The following is a 20,996-nucleotide window of genomic DNA, read 5'->3' as shown; positions in this document are numbered from 1 at the left end:
CTGGCCTCTGTGTGGTGGTTATCCTGGGCTCTGTGGTGGTTATCCTGGGCTCTGTGGTGGTTATCCTGGGCTCTGTGGTGGTTATCCTGGGCTCTGTGGTGGTTATCCTGGGCTCTGTGGTGGTTATCCTGGGCTCTGTGATGGTTATCCTGGGCTCTGTGATGGTTATCCTGGGCTCTGTGGTGGTTATCCTGGGCTCTGTGATGGTTATCCTGGGCTCTGTGTGGTGGTTATCCTGGGCTCTGTGATGGTTATCCTGGGCTCTGTGTGGTGGTTATCCTGGGCTCTGTGGTGGTTATCCTGGGCTCTGCGTGGTTATTGCTGCCTCCCAGCTTGTTTTTAACCCTGGTGCCCGAGCGAGGCCCCGCTCTGCCCCGGCCCTGCCTTCCCCCCGCAGGGACCATAAATCTGCCGTGTCTGGTGCGAAGCCCGGAGGTCAGCAGCCTCTTTGGTGTTTCCCACCACTCGGCCCCCCTTCCTCAGGGCCCTGCTGACAGCTTCATGCCCGGCCATGTTTACCTCCCGACCTGCTCTCCTCAGCTGGATCGCTGCCCTCCAGCTGGGCCCAGAGCCCGGCACCACCGGGAAGCCGCAGGCCTCTGCTGCCATGGCACGTGGGGCTGGGCTGGAAGGTGCAGGAGGACACCAAGGCTGTCCCAGCTCTGCCCCACTGCTGCCTCCTGCACTAGGGCTCACTGCACCTCTTGTGCCACCACCACGGTTCCCTTGGCACAGCCCTGAGGTAGCCCCTGCCCTTGGCCTTGCGCTTCCCCAGCCTGGTTGAGGGTTCCCTATTGTGCTCTGGGGTGGGAATGGTCCTGTCCCTTCCCCCAAGCTGGAACCAGCTGGACCCAGCTCGGAAATGCCTTTGTTCCCCGCGCCGGAGCGGCTCCCTCGGCTGTTTATAGCCCATTGATCTGCCTGTTCCCAGGCCCGGCCGGGCACAATCGGGCTTTGTCGGGGCCTCGCTGCCCCATTTCCTCCCCTGGGCCCACGCGGTGTCGGTCGGGGGGGGCTGCTCGGCTGCAGTGCCCTTGGGAAGGGCTGAGTCCCGACGTGGCTGCACGGGCACTGACGGCATCTCACTGGAGAGCCTCTGCCCTGCTCCCAGCACCGCTGCCTTGCTGGTCCTGCTGCCTTTCCCGCTGGTTTCCATGTGTCTCCCGTCCATCCCTGCGGCAGACGCTGGCTGTGAAGTCCCCGCAGGCTGGGGTGAAGCTGCTTCCCAGTCGCCTTTCTCCTAAGGCCTTGGTGCCGTAAACCCACCCTTCCTCCCATTGAATCCCAACAATGTGCTGCCTGGGAAGCGCCGGCTGGACAAGAATAGGAGCCGGCGGGCGCTCGGGGCTGGGGTGAGCAGCACAGCGGATCATGAAGAGCGAGGAAGCTTTGTTGAATAAGCCATTATGGCAAGAAACTGCACACAGCCCCTCAAGTGCAAGTCCTTGGCCTTTGTAATCCAGCTGTTCCCAGCATGGCACAGCTGGTGCTGCAGTGGGACTGCATTGTCCCCAGGCCTGTGTTTTGTGGGAGAGCATCCTCCCAGGGCTGGTCCAGCTTCTGGGGCCGGCTGCATTGTGCCATAGAGCAGGGGTGGAATCTGGCAGCTGCAGAAGTGCTGCCTGTCCTTGCCCAGCCCATGGTGGCCGTGCCCCAGGCTCAGGAGCAGCAAGCTGGCTCTTTAGCTCTTGTCATGGCGCTGCTGCCTTGCTGCAGCCTCCAGGCTGAGTCTCTGCCCTTCCTGGTGCTGGGTTTGCTCCTGGTCCATCACAAACAGCTTGGGAGAGGTGGCAGTTTCCAAGGCAGGATGGGGCAAACTGGGGCTGTGCAGGGCTGAGCTGTGCCCCAGCTCGTTGGGGTCAGCCTAGAGGCCTGGGAGGGCTGCTGTGCAGGCAGGAGGAGTGGGAGCTGCTTGGCACGGCTCGGTGATGTCCGGTCAGGTCAGAGCAGGGATGCACCAGCTGCATGGGCACGGACACAGTGACCCTGCGCTGGCACAAGGGCTGCTCAGAGCCAGCAAGGCCTGGAGTGATGTTGCTCTGGGAGGGCTCTGGGGCCTGAGGGCCTCACGCTCCCATGTCCCATCCTGGAGCAGCGCAGTCACCCTGGAGCACCCAGGACATGCAGGCAGCCGGTGTCCCTGCAGCCCCGGGACACGGAGGCTGCTCAGCCCAGCTCCACTGGAGAGCAAGCGGTGCATCCCCTGCAGTCCCCGGGGACATCTGCTCCCTCCCGTCCCAAAGCCCAGGCTGTTTTCCCAGGCTCCAGTTCTGCCCTTTCCGTGGAGGCAGCCGAGTCCTTTCCCAGCCTCCCCGTCTCGTTCATCCCTCCCTGCGCATGTGCTCCGTGCCCTGCCGGATGGCTCCCTTCTGCACCCAGCAAAGCCCTGAAGTGCTGGGAGAGGAGCGGCTTTGTTCTGCACTGAGACACATCCCTGGGTCCTGGCTGGGGATAGCTACAGTGGGACATGGCCCCTTCCCACTTGGCATTGCCTCTCGCAGCCACAGCTCAGGGCTGGCTCCCCATCCCCATCGTGTCTCATTGCTTTCAGGCCACATCATCCTGCAATGCCGGGAAAAGCCGCTGCAGCAGCTCCTGCTCTCGCAGTGCTGCAGTGGGACGATGCCGCTGGCAGGGCCTGTTCCCAGCCCGGGGTGGGCAGGGGGTGCCAGGCACCGCGGTCCCGTTGCTTCGGCACAAGGAAGCGGCTGGAGGGGAGCGACAATGTCAGGATGCGGGAAGTCATCGGGGCTATTGAGCGCGTTTCCTCCCGCCCGCGGTTCTCACACGGGGCCACATTCATTGTCTGCCGTGCCCGCGCGTGGAGGGCTAAATATAACCCCGGGCCCAGGGAGGAAGGGAGCTCTTGGGGGTTTGCTTTTCCCTCGCTCTGCGCTGCTGGCAGCAGCGCTGATAGGGGCAGGGTTGTACCCGGTTTGGTGTCACCTCGATGGTGGGTGCTGCCGGCATGGGTGCTGCCGGCACGGGGTCTGTGCCCGGCTCAGGAGGATGCTCCTGCCCACCCACCCTGAGGGGCTGCAGGAAATGGGGTGCTGGGAAGCTGTGGCAGAGCCTTGGGCATGCATGGGGGGGTCCAGCATTGTGTGTGTGTGGGGGGGACATGCTGTGGCCCTGGCTGGCATCCCCCTGCCCAGCCCTGTGCCTTTTCTCCCTCTCAGGCTCAGCTTCGCTCCCGCCGTGGCTCCTCCTGTGGCACTTGGATTTAGGCACTTGTTGCTTTGTGTATGCTGGGAAAGCTCAAAAATAAACTCCTGGTGCTCAGCCAGCGCCTCGGGCAGAGCCTTGCTGCGGCTTCTGTCCCCCAGACCACATCAGGGCTAAGGGCAGGGGGTGCCCAGCATGGACTGGGTCTCTGGGTCCAGAGCTGGGTCTTGGGGTGCCCACGGGGAGCCCCTCACTGCAGCACCCCGGCTGCCCGTGCTGTCACAGTTCACGGCCCAGCACTGGGATGGGGAGTATCATTCCCAGGGAAGGACCGGAGGAGCCTGGAGCATCATTCCCAGGGAAGGACCGGAGGAGCCTGGAGCATCATTCCCAGGGAAGGACCGGAGGAGCCTGGAGCATCATTCCCAGGGAAGGACCGGAGGAGCCTGGAGCATCATTCCCAGGGAAGGACCGGAGGAGCCTGGAGCATCATTCCCAGGGAAGGACCGGAGGAGCCTGGAGCATCATTCCCAGGGAAGGACCGGAGGAGCCTGGAGCATCATTCCCAGGGAAGGGCCGGAGGAGCCTGGACCATCATTCCCAGGGAAGGACCAGAGGAGCCTGGAGCATCATTCCCAGGGAAGGACCGGAGGAGCCTGGAGCATCATTCCCAGGGAAGGACCGGAGGAGCCTGGAGCATCATTCCCAGGGAAGGACCGGAGGAGCCTGGAGCATCATTCCCAGGGAAGGACCGGAGGAGCCTGGAGCATCATTCCCAGGGAAGGACCGGAGGAGCCTGGAGCATCATTCCCAGCGAAGGACCGGAGGAGCCTGGAGCATCATTCCCAGCGAAGGACCGGAGGAGCCTGGAGCATCATTCCCAGGGAAGGACCGGAGGAGCCTGGAGCATCATTCCCAGGGAAGGACCGGAGGAGCCTGTTTACTCAGGACGGAGCCCGGAGGTGTGAGAAAGGCCGAGCCCGTCCGGCCGGGCCGCCGCTATCTGTCCCCGGGCTGTGCCAAAGGCCCTGCCCGCGCCCTTATCAGCAGCAAACTTCTATTTGCCTAAGGGCCGCCTGCCTTTGGGGGGGCTGCTGCCAGCACCAGCCCCGCTGCAGCCCCCTCCCCGGCCCCCCCGCAGGTGAGACCCTCGCTGTTGTTGTTGGCCTGTGCCACGGGCACCGGGTCGGCGCAGCCACCCCGAGCCGCCTTGTCACAACACGGGAACAATAGCGGGACGCGGAGCCGTGTTTGCGCAGCGCCGGCGCCCGGGCACCGCGGCCAAGCAGAGGAGCTCTCGTCCCTCTTTGTTTTCCAGCTTTCCAAGCGTGCTGCTCCCCTGGTGCCAACACAAATATCAGCGCAGGAGAGGGGTGAGCACACGGCCCGGCTGCGCCGTTACCTTTCACACGGGCATTTCCTCCTGGCTGAGGACGCGGGGCTGCTCCCCGAGAGCTGCAGCTCTGCTGGTGCCTGGGGAGCACGGGGCTGCGGCCCCCTCTTGCTTTGGGGTGCCCCAGGGCAGGAGCAGGGCAGGGTCCCTGCAGAGGGGATCTGCCCCAGCATCCTCACGCAGGGCACAGAGGAGGGTGAGGGCTGTGCATGCACCCCAGACCCCCCCCCCCCATGGGATGTCACCCCCCTCATCCCCAGCAGAGAGAGGAGCCAAGGCCAGGCTTGGCTGCCAGCCCAGGCTCTGCACCAAGGGTGCCTCCCTCCGCACTTCCTTCAGCAGCTGATGGCAGCGATATTACCCCTATCATCACCCATATTTAATTCTCTCCAGGGTATTTTTAGGCCGTCCCACCCTTGCTGAAGGGGCCCGCGGCAGAAAGCAGGCTCTGCCCTGGGCTGGCTTGGCCAGAGAACCTAAACAACAGCCCCAGCCTCATTGTGTGCCTTTATCTGTGGCTCATTTCCACCTATTATGCAGCCACGAGCGGCTCCACGGCCTCCACTGGGTTTATCTGCAGCAGAGCTGGGGCAGGGCGAGAGGGGCTGAGCTGCGCTTTGGGTCACCAGGAGCCAAATGGCCCCAGACAGACCCTGGGGCTCGAGGGGTCAGGGTGCTATAGCAGTGAGGGTTGTGCTTCCAGTGAGTGCCTGGCCTCGGCAGCACAACTCCCCTTCACCCATCCCAATCCCTCATTCCCAAACACTTACCCCCCATCCCAGAGGCAGCTGCAGGAAGCAGTCACATCACACATCACTTCTGTTCATTCATCCAACTTTATTCAACAAGGTACAACACAGAGTCCTCCAGGGGGAAAGGAACAGCACAGAGGGCAGTGCCCGCATCCCACCCTCATGCCTGGGTCACGCAGGACCTTCCCCTTTCACAGCGTTGGTGGGATGCAGAGTCAGAGGCAATGCTCGTGTGGCAGCAGTTGGTTCTTCCATCCCTCCCCAGCACCTCAGCCCCCAGCAGGAGATGACCAGTGCAAAGCAGTAAAACCAGTAACACCAGACCAGTAGCTGTGAGGCTCATTCCCCCCTCATAAAACACCCACCGGGCTCAGGGGCACGCAGCCAGGCTGGACACAGCTCCCCAGGCCCCTGCACAGCTGCACCTTTAAGGCAGAAAACTCCGTGCTCAGGCCAGCAGATTAAAAATAACTTAGACACACGCATCCCATGGGAAAGGATCCAGGGCCGGGAGGCGCGGGGGGGGAACTGCGCTCCCAGGGCGCCCGAGTGGTGACCCTGCAGCCATCGGGATCAGCCGCTCACTGCAGAGCCCTGCTGCTGGCTTAACCCCCCCGTGCCCCACGGAAAAGGGGCAGCTCCTGCAGCAAACCCTGGTCGGGAGCCTCTGGTCCCACCTGCAGGGTGACAGGAAGGGGCTGGTGGCCAGGACCCCTCAGGCAGCGCTGCCCCGGCCCTGCCAGGCTCCAAGCAGAGACCGGAGGCGAGCGGCTTCCCACGGCCACACGCTCGGATCCCCCGGTGCTGGCGGCAGCTCCCGAGAGCCCCAGGGTCCGGCCCCCTCCAGGGCAGCATCCTCCCGCCGCGGCCCCGGGGACAGCCTGTTCCCAGCCGCGTGGCTCCGGGGATGTCTCCCTTTCCCACGGCGCGGCGCGTGGGACACGGTGTCCCGGGAGCTCTGCGCTGTTTCCTTCCTTGCAGGTCTAGTGGGGAAACCGGGCGGGAGCAGAGGCCCCGCTCCAGGGCCGTGCTCAGCCCCAAGCCTGAGCACCACGTCCCATGGCAGGCAGGTCAGTGTGGGCGCAGCCACCGAGGGGCCTGGGTACCGCACAGCACCAGGCAGGAGGCGGCTGCCTGCCCGTGGCCAGCACCTTCAAGGCACAAGGGGCCAAGGAACCTGGCCAACGTCCCCCCGGGCGGCCAGGGCCAGCCTGGCTCTAGACGTACTGCTTCTTGGAGGCTGAGCTCCCGGGCCGGCTGCTCAGCTTCTCCTCTGGGATGGGGGCATCGGCAGCCCTGGGAGCATAGGGGTCTGACAGGGGTCTGCTGCTGCCGCCCAGCGCCAGGTTCTCCTCGTTGTGGAAGTTGGCCCAGTTCTGCTCGCTGGAGAGCTTGTTGAAGGCCTGGCAGGATGACGTGTGGCTGTCGGCCATGGGCAGGAAGGGGTAGTGCTTGTGTGGGTAGGCACCTGAGACCATGTCACTGGCAAAGGCATCCCGGCTTGGGATGGCTGGGTCCGACACCTTCTTGATGTTGCTAAGCAGGTTCTTGCAGCAGAGGTGGAAGAGCTCCAGGAGGTTCAGGACTAAGGAGATGAGGCCCATCACCAGCATGAAGATGATGAAGATGCTCTTCTCGGTAGGGCGGGAGATGAAGCAGTCCACCTGATGTGGGCAAGGGTCCCTCTTGCACACATAGCGGGGCACCATGGAGAAGCCGTACAGGTACCACTGACCAACAAGGAAGCCAGCCTCAAAGATGCTCTTGCAGATCACACTGGTCATGTACGTCCACATCAGCGCCCCTCGGATCTTGAGCCTCCCATCCTCCGACACGTAGATCTTGGACATCTTCTTCTCTATGGCTGCCAGCTCCTGCTCGATCTTTGGGTCCTTGCTGTGGATTGCCCGGAGCTCACTCTCCTGTTGCTTCAGCTTCTCCTCCTTCCGTGAGAGATAGACAACGTGGCCCAGGTAAACCAGGGTTGGGGTGCTGACAAAGAGGAACTGGAGCACCCAGTAGCGGATGTGGGAGATGGGGAAGGCTTTGTCATAGCAGACGTTGGTGCAGCCGGGCTGCTTGGTGTTGCACACGAAATCCGACTGCTCGTCCCCCCACACAGACTCCCCAGCCAAGCCCAGGATGAGGATGCGGAAGATGAAGAGCACGGTGAGCCAGATCTTCCCGATCACGGTTGAATGCTCCTGGACTTGGTCCAGCAGCTTCTCCAGGAAACCCCAGTCACCCATCTTCTATGGAGCCTCGTGCCTCTGCCGATGGAGAGGGGAGAGGAGCCAGGTCAATGCCCTATTTCCATGCTGCAGAGCACAGACGGGGCCACCTAAACCCCTCAGGACACTGCTCTGCACAGGGGCCCAGCAAACCCACTGAGGAACATCCCACCTCCAAGGGATGGAGCTGGGCTCAGGAGTGCTCCTCCTGCACCCCACTGCCCAATAGAGAAACATGGGGCTGGGGGACAAGAGGCAGTGCAGGGATGTACCTCCTCCAGCAGCACCCAACCCACAGCACCCGTGGTTTGCGGCCGTCCTGGCCTCCCAGGGGACATCCCACAGCAAAGGGCTATTCCCTTTTCGGTCTGGGGCTGCCCCAGGTGCCCACAGCACCCAGAGAGGGGGCACAGTAGGGGCAGATTTGCCTCTCTTACAGCCCAGCTTTACCAAAGGGCAGAAAGCAGCAGTGGGCAGGAGGGGAACCGCAAACCCCGGGCTACAGCAGCGACCCCAATGCCTATTGAGGGCTCACCCCAAACTGAAGGGTCAGTCCCTACGCAGCTCCCTTTCCATGGGGCAACGACACCCCAGCCCCAGAGCACTCCCCCTTGCCCAGGGACCCCCCCAAGACTACACTCACCGCACAGACCCGTCGCTGCTCCGGGGCCCCTCAGCCTCCCCCGGGCTGCAGCGAGCCCTGGCTCCTGATCAACCTCTGCCAATGCAGCCGGCAGAGGTACCCGCTGCGCCGTTAAAGGGGCGCCCGGCAGCGCTGGGTACCCCAGGCACAGGGCTCCCAAGCGGTGCCCGGTGCCCCGAGGGGGTCCCCGGCGCCGTGCACTCACCTCCGCCGCTCCGGGCACGTCCCGCCTGGCTCGGGCCGCGCTGGGTGTTTGCGGGGCGGCTCTGGCCGTGCGGGGCCCGGGGGAGCCGGGGGAGGAGCGCGGGCAGGAAACGGGGGCCGGGGCTTAGCGCTGGGCCGCAGGTGTGCGGGGCCGCCCCGTCCCGCTACGGGGCGGGTCCGCGGAGCTCCGGACCCCCGGCACAGCGGGCACCGCCGGGGCCGAAGCCGGTGGGGTCGGCGGGGAGCCCGCGTGTCCCTGACCGCCCGGCCCCGGCTGCGGCTCCGCCAGCGCTCATCGGGAGAGGACCCATCGCGCTGCACGGCCCCTGAGCGGATGACCCCAGTGCTCCCCGCTCCGGGGGAGGCAGCCCCGGGGGTGCGGCGGGGCGTCCCCGCGATGCTCCGCTCCCTGCCCGCTCCGGCAGCGGGTCCGTGCGGCGCGACGGGCGCTGGGTGGTGCTGGAGCCCCACCGGAGCCCGGCAGTGCCCGGGTCTGGAGCGGGGCTCTGCTGTCGCGGGGCTCAGACGGGGCGCTGCGGGGGTGCGGAGGCCCCGTAACACGGAGGTGGGGCAGCGAGGGGGCGAGTGCTGCTGTTTAATGCACAGGCTTCAGTCCTGCTGGCTTCGCGGGTGCAAACCCCCTGCCTATGCCCCCGCCCGGTGTCCTGCAGAGCTGCAGAGGGCTTGGCACGGGCTGTGGGGAGCTCGGACTTGGGCTATTAGACCCAGAAACTAGGCCAGCCTGCACACACAAGTGGGAGCTGCCACCTCTCCCACACCAGGACGTGGCACTTCCTCCTCAGACAGCGTCAGGGCTGGAACAGCATCCTGATACTTCATAGAAAATAATTGGCACCCTTCAGGAATGCCCACGTGCTGCTCCATGACACCAGGGAGCTGCAGAATCCAGCCATCCCCTCCGCCACCCCTGGGCTGCGGCTGCCCAAGTGGCGTGGCCCCTCTTGGTGCCTGTCCTCAGTGATGCTCTGTGCCCCATGAGCCCTCGACGGGTGGCAATGTTCACCTCTGAGGGGCTGCTCCAAAACCACAAAACCACTCATGGGGCTGGGGCCATGAGCAGAGCTGGAGACACGGCTGACCGGGCATCAGCAGACCCTGCTGCTTAAGGAGAGATTAAATGGAAAGCATTGCTATTTATTGTAATATTCATCAAGGTTTAGTAAATAATTGATGCTGATCCCTCCTTGATTTCCTTGGGGACCAGTGTGCGGTTCTGGGTGAATTGGAGTTTAATGACGCATGACGAGCCAGGAGGAGGCAAGGATGGACACCGGGCACACTGGTGCCAGGGCTCAACCCACACTGCCACGGGTGGGAGTGGGGGGGACCCAGCTGCGGTCTCTGGGGAACCTCTGCAAATCCATTTCTTCTGCCCTCACCGGTCCCGCCAGTTAACAGCGATCAAAGCAGATCCCAGTGTCCACAGACAACACATTTATTGGCCTTTTGGATCCATAGCTCATGCTGCCTGTGACATCCGTCCAAGGTGAGGGGGATGCAAAGGCACCGAGGGAAGCAGCAGAGCCAGCGAGGGCATCTGGGTAGGTCACCAGCATGGTGCTTGCATGGTGTCCTGCCCCAGTGCTGGCCAACTGGCAAATGGAGCCAACCAAGCCCTGCTCCTCCGTGACTCCTCTGGCGCATGAAGAGGGCTCTGGGCACGGCGCTGAGCTCAGCATCTCTTTAGGGCATTGCTGTGATGTCCAAGCCCCGTGGCACCACCGCGAGCAGCCAGCCCAGCTCCAGGGCTGCCCTCGCCTTACCTGCGATTGCTCAGCCATACAAGGGCCTCTCTTGGGGGACTTCAGTCATTGGGTTCAGTCATTTCTCGCACCTTGAGGGTTCAGGGACTTGGAGGCTTGAAAAGCATCTGGGCCATGGGGAGGTGAGGTGGCTGGGATGGGCTTGCTCACAGCTCCTCTCCTCTGCGGGAAGAACAGACACCCTCAGGCGTGCCCATGGGCAGCCAGCACCACCCTCCCTGTGCTGCTGGCACAGCCGGAACGTGCCCATAGTCCCAAACAGGAGCTTTCCCATGGATGTGTCCCCCTCCCCTTACAGCCACTGAGGTCCCGCCATCCCTGCACACTCCTCCCTCCCTCCTGCCCTCCCAGCAGCCCCTCAGACAGCAGCGAGGCTGGGAGCTGAGGCCCGCAGGGTCACACACCTCGTCTGGGACTTGTTGTCCTTCTCCTCGTTCTTGAGGTGGCACCGGCACGTGGAGGCCTTGCTGTAGCTGACCGAGCGCTTGGTGGACTTCTTCCACCTCCGCGCGCGCCGCACAACACGCTTGAAGATGAGGTAGAAGATCTCGCAGACGGTGAGGACGATGCAGATGGAGGAAGCTCCCACCATGAAATAAGTGAAGACTCTCTTCTCGGTCGGCCGAGCGATGTAGCAGTCTACGATGTTGGGGCAGGGGTCCACGTTGGAGCACTTGACCAGCCGTGGCAAGTCGAAGCTGTCCCACATCTTGTGGAGGAGGTAGAGGAACAGGATCTCTATGATGAGCTTGAAGAAGAGGCTGAACAGGTAGGTCCACCACAGCCCGCCGTGCTTCTTGCCCGTGTCGCTGTAGAGCCTGGGGCAATCCTCCCCGTTCTTCTCCCGGTTCTTCTTCTCGCGGTCCTCCCTGTAGGCCACGTGCATGATGACCAGGAGGGAAGGACAAGTGACAAAGATGAGCTGCAGGGCCCAGAGGCGGATGTGGGAGATGGGGAAGAAGTGGTCATAGCAGACGTTGGTGCAGCCCGGCTGCCGCGTGTTGCAGTCGAAGTCCTTCTGCTCGTCTCCCCACACGCGCTCGGCAGCCACCACGTAAACCAGCACACGGAAAACGAAGACCACGGAGAGCCAGATGCGGCCGAAGGCTGTGGAGTACTTGTTGACCCCACTGAGCAGCGCCTGCAGCGTCTTCCAGTCCATGGTGGCTGACAGAGGCCAGAGTCACCCAACCTGGAGAAACCCCAGCAGAAGCAGTGGGTGAAGAGCAGTGGGGGCACCTCATCGCTTGCTATGATTCATTCTGCCCCCCACCCCGGGTTCTGTCCTGGGTTTGGGATGTGGGGACAATCCCACCCACAGAGAACAAAGCCCATCCCCACACTCCTCTGGTGATGGAGGTGACTCAGCCCCTCTGCACTTCCGTCTGGCAGAGCCTTTGCCGTAAGGGATGAGCCACGCGGCCAAGTGCCTGTCACCACATCAGCCTGATTGCGTGTGATGGTGTAAACTGGCAGCGTGCTCCACTGGAGCAGGCCAGGGTCAACAGGGAGAGGCCGTGCCCGGGCAGCAGGCGGGGGGAGCTCGGCATTCCAGCAAAGCAAAGTCTGGGTGTACCCCAGGTCCCTTGGGACAGGGTGCGAGGGGACCCTGCAGCACATTTCCATCCCCAACCGCGTCTTCCTTCTCCCCCACTGCCTGCAGGCGCGCGTGCTGGTGCCCACCATCATGGTCCCCAGTGCCTTGCCAGCCCCCTTTGGCTTCCCAGCACTGAGGCACAGGGTCAGTGGTTGCTTCATGTTCCCCTTCCATGGTGGGAAGGATGGGGAGCAGCGGGAGCCCCCTGGAAACCCACCCTAGCATGGGAAGGGCTGAGCTGGCTCCCCATGGGTGCAGCACCAGACCAGCAACGCACCCCAGCACACTTCCCTGCACACCCAGCACCAGCACGCTGTGGGGATGGATGCGGCCCTCTACCATTATGGAGATCCCATGGGATCCCAGCTGGTCCCAGACTTCCCTGAGCCTCAGTTTCTCTGTGGGTGAAGTGGGACAAACCAGCGGCCATGCTCTGCTAACGCCAAGAGCCGAAGGGGCAGCGGCTGCTGCAGAACTGGGATGCTGGGAGACACCAGGGACCTGTGTTTGCTGCCGCAGGTGATGCCCGAGGCAGCCATGCATGGATGAGAATGGGGCTGCTGAAAGCGAGAGTCCATGCACGGCACCAGTGTGTCACCATCACGTCCCTCCCCGGCAGCACTGCCAGCGGCCCCGGGGCCCTGCGCCGGCCAAACCAGCTCCACAGCACAGCCTGGGGCTGCCCCAGTGCAGGGCTTTAACCCGGACCCGGAGCGCTGCTGCTGCCTGGGTTGATGAAGCCCGGGGGGTTCAGCCAGGGGTGAGCTGGCAGCTCCTCACTGTGCTGTAAAGGTGCCTCCCCTGGCACAGGGCTTCACAGCCAGGCTGGGTCTGACCCTGCTTTTGAGGAGCCAAGGAACCCCCGCTGCCACTGACATGAGCACAGGGGTTTGCAGGGGAGGGTGAAGAGCAGAGCAGAGCAAGTTGAGGCCAGGGCCCGGGAGGTGGCACCGGGGCTGGCAAATGCTTCCAGTGGGAACATGTCCCTGATACCACAGGATCAAAAGCTTCATTCAACCCCAAATGCTAACTCCTTCCATCCCAGCTACTCAGGCCAAGCAGCACCGTGTGCTCACATGGAATCATAGAATCATGGAATGGTTTGGGTTGGAAGGGACCTTAAAGCTCCTCCAGCTCCAACCCCTGCCACGGGCAGGGACCCCTTCCACTGGAGCAGCTTGCTCCAAGCCCTGTGTCCAACCTGGCCTTGAGCACTGCCAGGGATGGGGCAGCCACAGCTTCTCTGGGCACCCTGTGCCAGCGCCTCAGCACCCTCACAGTAGAATTCCCACTCCCAAGGAGCTGTTGCCCATTGCCCACCCAGTGCCTCCCAAGTCCTACCTGGAGGGGGCTCAGGCTCCTTCCCGACTCACTGGGGGCTGTGTGATGGGCAGTGCCCAGCGCGGGGCATGGCCGGGGTGCGATGGCACAGGGGTGATCACAGTCCTCTTGTCCGGGGAGTCCTGGGGCTGCAGGGAAGGAACAGAGCCTCAAGCAGTGCCCGGAGCCTGTGGGGCTGCCCAGGAGCCGCTGCTTTCCCCTCCTCAGCCAAAAGCTGAAGCCCCGCGCCCCTGCACAGCCCCAGGGTGAACGCCCCCTCACCACCCAATTCCCCCATGCCCATTCCTAGTGCCACCCATGATACCCAGCACCCATCTGCCCTGGTACCCACGTGTCTGGCTCAGTCCAGTGCCAGCTCCAGCCATGGACCTGCGGCAGGGCAAGAAGGGATTGGGAGCTCCATGCCCAGCCCCATGCCGGCGCGTGCTGCGTGCCCCACGGAGCACACGGCGCAGGGACAGCGCTCCCGGTGTGCTGGGCTCTGTGGGCAGCACTGATTTGCCTCACGGGGAACCCAGCACCATCACCAGACCCTGGCGTGCCGGCCCCCTTAGTCACCATTGGGCGCTGGGTCCTGCCCCGCGTGGGTGCAGGGTGTGGGGCTGAAAGCACCCAGCTCCTGCCTGGGGTGCGAGCGCAGCACCTTTAGGGGGGGCTCAGCCCTTCTCAGTCCCTGGGGACAACAGTGGGACACAGGAGCGAGGCCTGGGGTGGCCATTCCTGCTCCTTGGGCCATGCCATCCCCCTGCATTGCCCCCCTCACCCGGGTGTGCAGCCCCACAGAGCAGTGGCCCCAGCACTGTCGGTAGGGTTCTGATGTGCAATACTGGGGTCCCTGCAGGCACAGCAGCCCCATCCATAACATAGCTCCCACCGACATCCCCTTAGCACCATGGGATCTGTCCCCCTACACCCCACACCCTGCGGCCCCCGTGAGCACCCTGGAGGTACCTGCCCGGCCGGCAAAGGGCCAGAAGGAGGTGGTCGGATCCGGGATCGGAGTAGGGGAGCTCTTCCCCGTCTGCGCTGCCTGCAGCCCTCCTGCGTGCCCAGGTTGTGTCCGCGGCGCTGGGAATGCGGGGAGGGCAGGGTGGTTTGTTCTGTTCCCAGTAACTGGGTGAGTCTGGCAAACAGCTCCCGTAGAGGCTCTTGTCTGCGCACATGCACACACACGTTCAGGTTGAACAATAAAGGCGGGTCAAATCCTGCAGCGAGAGCGACGGAGCCGGATTCCTCCACAAGCAACACCAGCAGCTCCTGCCCAGGTGATGCTCAGTCCCCTGCACGGGTGGCTCTGGGCGCAGCAAACCTTGGGCAAGAGCAGGGCAGCCGAGGGCCGACCCCGGGCTCACAGCAGTCCCCAGCCGCAGTCAGGCAGCACCCACTGCTAAGAGCCACAGATTACGCAATCACAACCCACTTTATGCGTTACTTTTGCCTTAGTAATAGTTTTGCAACAGCTCATCGGTATCTCCAACCTACTGCAACCTGCAGGCACCGCCCCGCGGCCACCGGGCTGTCCTGGATCAGCCCTCTCCCGAGCCGTGGCACAGAACGGGTGTCAGCCCATGGAAGCAGCGCTCCCACCCCGCAGGACCTCTGCCTCCTGCCACATCCTCATGGGACCTGGGATGTGGCCCTGCAAGGGAGATCCCGACCCTGTCCCCAGAGCCTCCCCCTGCGACAGCCCCATCGCGGCCCGGCCAGGAATGTGCTTCCTCTTGCCTGGTTCACCCGGCCAAGCACACGCGGGGCTTTGCCCGGCGCTGCACTGGGGCCACCCATCCCATGGGGATGCGCTTGGAGAGCCCCGCCGGGCGCTGGGTGCCCTGAGAGCTTTGCTCCCCGCGCTCGGGCACACACGGAGCCGCTTCCCCCGCAGCTCCCGGGCGCCAGGGGTCACACGAAGCGTGTGAGGGTTTGCTGGGCTGGGAACGGCAGCGGGGAGAGGCCGCAGCGATGGGAGCCCAAGAGACCCAAAGCAAACACTCAGGGTGCGGAGCAGGGTGAGCCCGGAGGAGCGGGCACACAGGGACCCTTAATGGGAGCTCCGGCGCCGGGAACCGGGAACCTCCCCTGACCCGCTCCTATCGGCGGCATCAGGAATTCGAGCTATGCTGCAGGGAACGGGAGCGGGCGGCAGGAATCCGGGGGCTGTGGCTCGAGCTGAAAACCCAGGGGAGAGGGAAGACGCGGAGAGACACGGGCAGGTCCGGCTGCTGGCAGGGGCGGCAGCTCCCTGCCCCTCAGCGCATCCCTCCCTGATGAGGCGAGGAGCGGGGCCGGGTGCCTCCAGCAGCCTCTGGTCTCCAATTCTGGGATTTCAGGAGAGGCCACGGGGCCATGGGGAGAAAGTTCAGGTGTCCTGGCCTGGGCAGAAGAGTTTCCCTAAGGCAGCAGGGTGGGAAATGGGAACACCCGGTGTTCCGCAGTGCTGAGCAGGGGATTTGGGCGTCCCAGCAAAGGGCAACTCCCGGTGCCTCCCCCACCACCCTCTGATGAGTGATCCGGCGTGGGCACAGGGGCAGGGTGCCAGCGTGGTTCAGCAGCTCTCAGCACCGGGGAGCCCTCGGAGGAGCTTTGGGTCCATGACCAGGGTACAGCACCCTGCTCCAACCCACTGGCTGACGGGTGGAAGGCTTCGGTGCTTGATGTGATCCCTAAAACACCCGGTGACTTCCCGTGGCCTGACCCTGCGTCCTCCATAAAGGAAAATTCCCAAGCAGCGGAGCAGGCGGCTGCCAAACAGCAGGAAAACCTCAGAGGCTCTTTAAAAGGGTCTTAAATGGGGCACCCTGGGGGGCAGCCACTGGCCGGGGCTGGGAGCCAGCCCTGCCTTCATCTCCAGCTCCCTGCCTGCCAGCAGCATCCCATCCATCCCGCTCCAGGGCCGCATCCCCAGGGAGGAGACCTCCCCAGCAAGTGCTGGGTCATGGGAGTCACGGGAGCCTGGGAGCCGGCACCCCGGACACGAACCAGGGTTTCTCTTCAGTTCCCAGCAAAGAGGGGCTTGGGAATTGCCAGCAAACAGGCGGGAAGCTTTCAGGCAGGGAACAAACAAGGCCCTGCTCGGAAGGATGGGCTTCCCCCGACCGGTGCCGCTGCGCACATGAACCGCTCCACATCCCTGGCTGGGCTGGAGTTAGGGGTGGTTTTGGTTTAAATCCCCTCTCCCCAAGTTCTGGGGGCCTTCTGGGCACCCCACAAGCATTTTCCACCTGTGTAATGATGCAAAGTCTGGGAAATGCAGAGCTTTTACCATGACATCCGACACCAATCCTGCCTCTTAACCTAGTGTTGTGCATCCTCCAGCCCCACGCTTCTGCAGCACCAAGCGGGGCAACCTCAGCTCCCCTTGGTGCAGAGCACAGAAACACATCAAAAAGAAGCCAAATCCCCCTGTTTGTCCCACCAGGCACTGCTGATCCCAAGCCTGGATGGTGCAAGACACCCGGAGCTTTGCGGGGCGGCTGCAATGCTTGCTCGGAGCGAGATAAGGCAGCACAACAACAACAAATGCAACTGGCTCATCAGGTCTCACACTGGGCAGCAGCTCCTGCTGCCACTTTGATGTGCAGAAGCAGGGCAGGCGGGCAGGGTGGCTGCTCTGGTCTCACCTCTGCTGCGATCAGTGCTCGCGGCTGGGGAACACCTCAGGGTTTTGCTAATTGAGGACAGGCTTGATCAAGAGAAGGCTTGAAAACAAGCAGCCCAGCCCTAGCTCTGAACCAGAGGCAATGGCTTGCACACAGAGAACAGCTTCTACCCTCAGACATTAAAGGCTTTAATAAAGAAAGTTTTCATGTGGCAGTGTTCAAGGCCAGGTTGGACACACGGGCTTGGAGCAAGCTGCTCCAGTGGAAGGGGTCCCTGCCCATGGCAGGGGTTGGAGCTGGAGGAGCTTTAAGGTCCCTTCCAACCCAAACCAGCAAGCGCAGCAGTGAGGGTGGACAGAAGGAAGGCAGAGATCAGCACAGCTTCACTTGAAAAGAGATGGAAGGAATCCACCTCTATTTCATGTCTCCAACCTCACTGGTGTCAGCATGCCCAAGAGTCCCAGGGTTCCTCCTGGGGCTCCTCAGCCATCCCCACCATTGTGGGGCAGCTGGTCTGGTCCCTGCCCTCCCATCCGGATGCTGCAGCGCTGCCTGCCCTCAGCATCCTCCTTCAGCACATCCAGGCTGGTTCCCTTCCCCAGGGGGCTGTGGGAAGGAGCCCAGCTCTGCCCCGTGACCCTTTCCAGGGGTAGCTGGTTCATTGGGTCAGGAGTGCTGCAAAGTGGCAACGACTGAAAGCACGCTGGTCCCAAAGGACGTGGCGATGGCAGCCCCATCCCACGTCCTTCCCAGCAGAGACAGCGAATGCTCATGGAAGAAAATAATAATCACCCCTTCTAAATAAAGCAAATCCAGCAACAGCTCGAGCTGCATGTTCAATGTTCATGTTACTTATGAGTGCATTTGCCATGAAATTATTGTTAATTATTCATCCCAGCTAATGCTCAGTTACCGCTGATGGCCTTAAATTGCAGCGCTGCCTGAGTCACGGCAGAATGCGACATATTACAGCAATAAACAAGATCATATTCTGCCATTTAATGTTATTGTTTAATCAATGGTTGGGGTGGTTTTCCTCTCCTCTATTCGGCTGTTTTGCTCAGGTGTTTTCCTCTGGCCAGGCAGGAAGAGCCAGCAGCCCACGGCAAGCCTCACCCTGCACCACAATGGTGCCACAATGAACACGTGCCCTTGTCCCCACTCAGTTAATGAGTGTTATTAATGACAATCACATCAGTCTGAAATGGTCCTGTGGTGGGGCTCGTGTAGGGTGAAGGATGGGGACAGGGGCTCCCTAGGGGGGCTCGAGCCCTCACTGGCCCCTCTTCCCTCTCCACCACCTCCGACCTGGTTTGAAGACTTGTGCCATGTTTAACCTGCCCCACAGCCGCAAAGGGCTCTGCCACCCATGGGTCCTCGGGGTCGCTCCCACCCCTGGGTGCGCCTGCCTGCGCCCAGCAGCCCGTTTGAAATCGAGAATTCACCTATTCACTGTGAAGCCTGGGGTTACAGGGAGGTAACGATGGATGCTGCCCTGTGCTCACCTGCAGCCAGTGCCTGCCAACCGCAGCCAGGGTTTGGTCACCGCTGCTCCAAACCCAGCCTGGAGCTGCCCATGGCAGCGATGCCTTTCCAGGGGTGGATGCTCTTGGGTTATGATCCAAGGATTATGCCCAAGGAGCAGGAGAACAACTGTGCCGGCCATCACTTCTAAGGGATAGGAATTTCTATTCATTGCAAGGACATCCCCAGGACCAGCTCAACCTCTGGGTACCACTGCCGGTCCACAGCCACCACAGAGCTGCTTGCCCCTGTAGGCTCTTGGGGACTGCACATATCCTACAGGACCTGGTTGTACCCCAGGTTCAGCAGAACAACACAACGGGCCCTCCCCAGGATGGAAGAGACAGAGAGCCCTCAGGCACAGCCTGAACCCAAGGTGCTGCCACCCCAGTGCTCCTGCACCAGTGGGACGGAGGAAGAGGAGGAAGAGGAGAAGGGGGATGAAGGCGCACGGCTCCTAGAGCTGCCCAAGGGATGCTCTAGGGAAGAGTCTCCTCCTCGGGCGGTTGCTCAGGGCTGGAGGCCGTGGGGGGGATGGAGGCTGTGGGGGGTTTGTAGTCCACCCCATGGAAAACCTGCGCCTCCATTCCCACGGGCTCGGCGCTGGACGGTGAGCAGTCCTGGCTGTCCCCGCTGCCGGCCAGGACGCACTCGCGGCACCGCTTGCCAATGAGGTAGGTGGCCTCGATGAGGCTCAGCAAGATACAGATGCAGGTGGTGACCACCATGAAGAGGGTGAAGATGTTCTTCTCGGTGGGCCGGGAGATGAAGCAGTCCACCATGCTGGGGCAGGGGGCCAGCTCGCACTTCACCAGCCGGGGCAGGGTGTAGTTCCTGTACAAGTGGTAGAAGATGTAGAGGAAGACCGTGTCCACGCCGGCCTTGAAGACCAGGCTGAGCATGTACGTCCACCACAGCCCACCGTGCTTCTTGCCGGGGTTGGGGTAGAGGCAGCGGCCATCGTCCCCACCGGCAGCGCGGTGCCTCTGCTCCTTGGCCTCCCGGTACGCCACGTGCATGATGACGAGCAGGGACGGACAGGTCACCAGGATGAGCTGCAGGGCCCACAGGCGGATGTGGGAGACAGGGAAGAAGTGGTCGAAACAGACGTTGGTGCAGCCCGGCTGCCGCGTGTTGCAGTCAAAGTCCTTGTGGTCGTCGCTCCAGACCCGCTCGGCTGCCACCACGTAGACCAGGAGGCGGAAGATGAAGACAAGGGAGAGCCAGATGCGGCCGAAGGCTGTGGAGTACTTGTTGACCCCACTGAGGAGCCCTTCGAACAGATCCCAGTTCATGGTCCCCCGGTCCTGTTAGCTAGCCTGGGCGGAGAGAGAAGATAGGTGAAAGATGGTCTTTAACATCCCTTCCAGCCCTAACCATCCTATGATACAGTGACACCAAAGAAGTGGCAAGAAGTCCCAATCAGAACACCCATGTGCCCAAAGCACTGAGCACTCCTGCCTGGGTGGCCTTGGGGACACACACAGACATGGGTTGCACATGGGGACACGCACAGACACATGCCGCAGCTCAGACCTGGTCTCTGCAGAGCACCATCCCCTTCTGCGTGCTCACTGGTCACGGGGGCCTGGCAAAGCTTGATGGCTCTGCTGTGGCAAGAGCATCCTTCATCACCGGCTGCGGTCCATGTGAGCCCTCTGCCATCCTTCGAAGGCGACCTTTAAAGCTCCCTCCCAGCTCCCACTGCTGGTGGCTCTGCCCTGCGCCCGCCCCGTCCCTCGCCTCGCCGCGCAGGTATTTGTTATGAATCCTCCTCGTGTTGCCAGGCCTGGCCCCGGCACACACAAGTGGGAGCAGCCGGGGCGTGACGCACCCGGAGCCCAGCGGCTCCTCTCCCATCGCTGGAATCTGCCATCGCCTCCGCTCCCGCCCGGCAGCGCGGGAGGATCCCGGTGCTGACCTGTGCCGGGCACAGCGACGCGGGATGCACAAGAACCGGGTTTCAGCAGCTCAGACCCATCTCAGCCTGCACCAGGACCCCAGGCAGCTGAGCTGACCCTGGACTGCATTATGCTGGATAAGGGCACCTCAGGCGGTGCGGGGCCGCAGCCGAGTGGGATTCCCAGGGCTGGATTTGGCACTGGCTCTCCTTAAGCATTTTACCTATCAGTAAAACAATGAGACTTCCCCTCGCTGGCAGGGCTCCTGCGGTGAAACCATCCCACTGCTCTGCACAACCCGACACGCTCCCCAAGCACGTAGCTCCTGCCTCACTGCTTGGATCCCGGGACACACACACACAGAGCCCACATTTCTCCTTCCCCACGCACACTTCCAGATGTGCCCATCACCGGTGGGTCGGGCTCTGCAGCGCGCCCCTCACCAGGGCCGGGGGCTGCAGTGGGGGGGGATTCATGCCACTTACCTACGGGGTGTCCTCCGCCGGGGCCGGTGCTGTCGGTGCTTGCCCACGGCAGGATCGCATCGCGCAGTGCATGCGAGCGGTGCCAGCGCCACGTGAGTCATCCCCGGGCTCCTGAGCGAGGAGGAGATTCCCAAGGGGGAAGGGATGAGGCTCAAGGCAGATCCCCACGTGTCCTGGAGGCTGTCAGAACCCCACGGGTGAAGGGCTGCCCCGCAGCGCCCAGGGTCCCATCCTGCTGCCGTGCAGGGAGTGGCTGCGTCTGCTGCCCTGCACTGCCTGGGGTCCCCCAGCCCTTCCCTGCACCCATCTTCCCTCGCTCGGACCTGCAGGGATGAGGTGGCCAAAGCCTTGGGAGCCCGAGGCACTGGGAGCCGCTCAGC

General features: G+C 62.9%; 3 protein-coding genes across 5 annotated transcripts; all 3 read right to left on the bottom strand.

Annotated features, from left to right (window-relative positions):
- Nucleotides 1-5,371: 5,371 nt before the first annotated feature.
- On the bottom strand, nucleotides 5,372-8,541 carry GJA4 (gap junction protein alpha 4). Its single transcript, XM_061449791.1, has 2 exons — nucleotides 8,390-8,541; nucleotides 5,372-7,580 (listed from the first exon to the last, which is right to left on the bottom strand). Exon 2 carries the CDS (start codon nucleotides 7,557-7,559, stop codon nucleotides 6,528-6,530), a length of 1,032 nt encoding a protein of 343 aa, XP_061305775.1. The 5' UTR covers nucleotides 7,560-7,580; nucleotides 8,390-8,541; the 3' UTR covers nucleotides 5,372-6,527.
- A 1,279-nt stretch (nucleotides 8,542-9,820) lies between these two features.
- On the bottom strand, nucleotides 9,821-14,466 carry GJB3 (gap junction protein beta 3). 3 transcript variants are annotated; one of them, XM_061449718.1, is made up of 4 exons: nucleotides 14,062-14,466; nucleotides 13,111-13,238; nucleotides 10,577-11,364; nucleotides 9,821-10,334 (listed from the first exon to the last, which is right to left on the bottom strand). In XM_061449718.1, the coding sequence occupies exons 3-4, from the start codon at nucleotides 11,332-11,334 to the stop codon at nucleotides 10,319-10,321; spliced, it is 774 nt and encodes a 257-aa protein (XP_061305702.1). In that variant the 5' UTR covers nucleotides 11,335-11,364; nucleotides 13,111-13,238; nucleotides 14,062-14,466; the 3' UTR covers nucleotides 9,821-10,318. The 3 variants fall into 3 exon arrangements, with proteins under 3 accessions (XP_061305702.1, XP_061305700.1, XP_061305701.1); XM_061449716.1 differs by lacking the exon at nucleotides 9,821-10,334 and having other exon boundaries at nucleotides 10,531-11,364; XM_061449717.1 differs by lacking the exons at nucleotides 9,821-10,334; nucleotides 14,062-14,466 and adding an exon at nucleotides 13,442-14,006 and having other exon boundaries at nucleotides 10,531-11,364.
- Nucleotides 14,467-18,351: 3,885 nt separating this feature from the next.
- On the bottom strand, nucleotides 18,352-20,779 carry LOC133267443 (gap junction beta-5 protein-like). The gene is made up of 2 exons (XM_061449714.1): nucleotides 20,617-20,779; nucleotides 18,352-19,549 (listed from the first exon to the last, which is right to left on the bottom strand). The coding sequence occupies exon 2, from the start codon at nucleotides 19,523-19,525 to the stop codon at nucleotides 18,710-18,712; it is 816 nt and encodes a 271-aa protein (XP_061305698.1). The 5' UTR covers nucleotides 19,526-19,549; nucleotides 20,617-20,779; the 3' UTR covers nucleotides 18,352-18,709.
- Nucleotides 20,780-20,996: the final 217 nt, after the last annotated feature.

This window comes from Pezoporus flaviventris, unplaced genomic scaffold, assembly GCF_033815535.1.
Source record: "Pezoporus flaviventris isolate CSIRO_AGI_PZ_B2104156 unplaced genomic scaffold, CSIRO_AGI_Pfla_v1 ptg000008l, whole genome shotgun sequence".
Taxonomy (NCBI): Eukaryota; Metazoa; Chordata; class Aves; order Psittaciformes; family Psittacidae; genus Pezoporus; species Pezoporus flaviventris.
The sequence above is the reverse complement of the archived record's forward strand: the minus strand, read 5'-3'. Positions and strand labels throughout refer to the sequence as shown.

Excerpts from the sequence above, each read along its gene's own strand:
- LOC133267443 (XM_061449714.1), bottom strand. The coding sequence starts at position 19,525 with ATGAACTGGGATCTGTTCGAAGGGCTCCTCAGTGGGGTCAACAAGTAC.
- GJA4 (XM_061449791.1), bottom strand. The coding sequence starts at position 7,559 with ATGGGTGACTGGGGTTTCCTGGAGAAGCTGCTGGACCAAGTCCAGGAG.
- GJB3 (XM_061449716.1), bottom strand. The coding sequence starts at position 11,334 with ATGGACTGGAAGACGCTGCAGGCGCTGCTCAGTGGGGTCAACAAGTAC.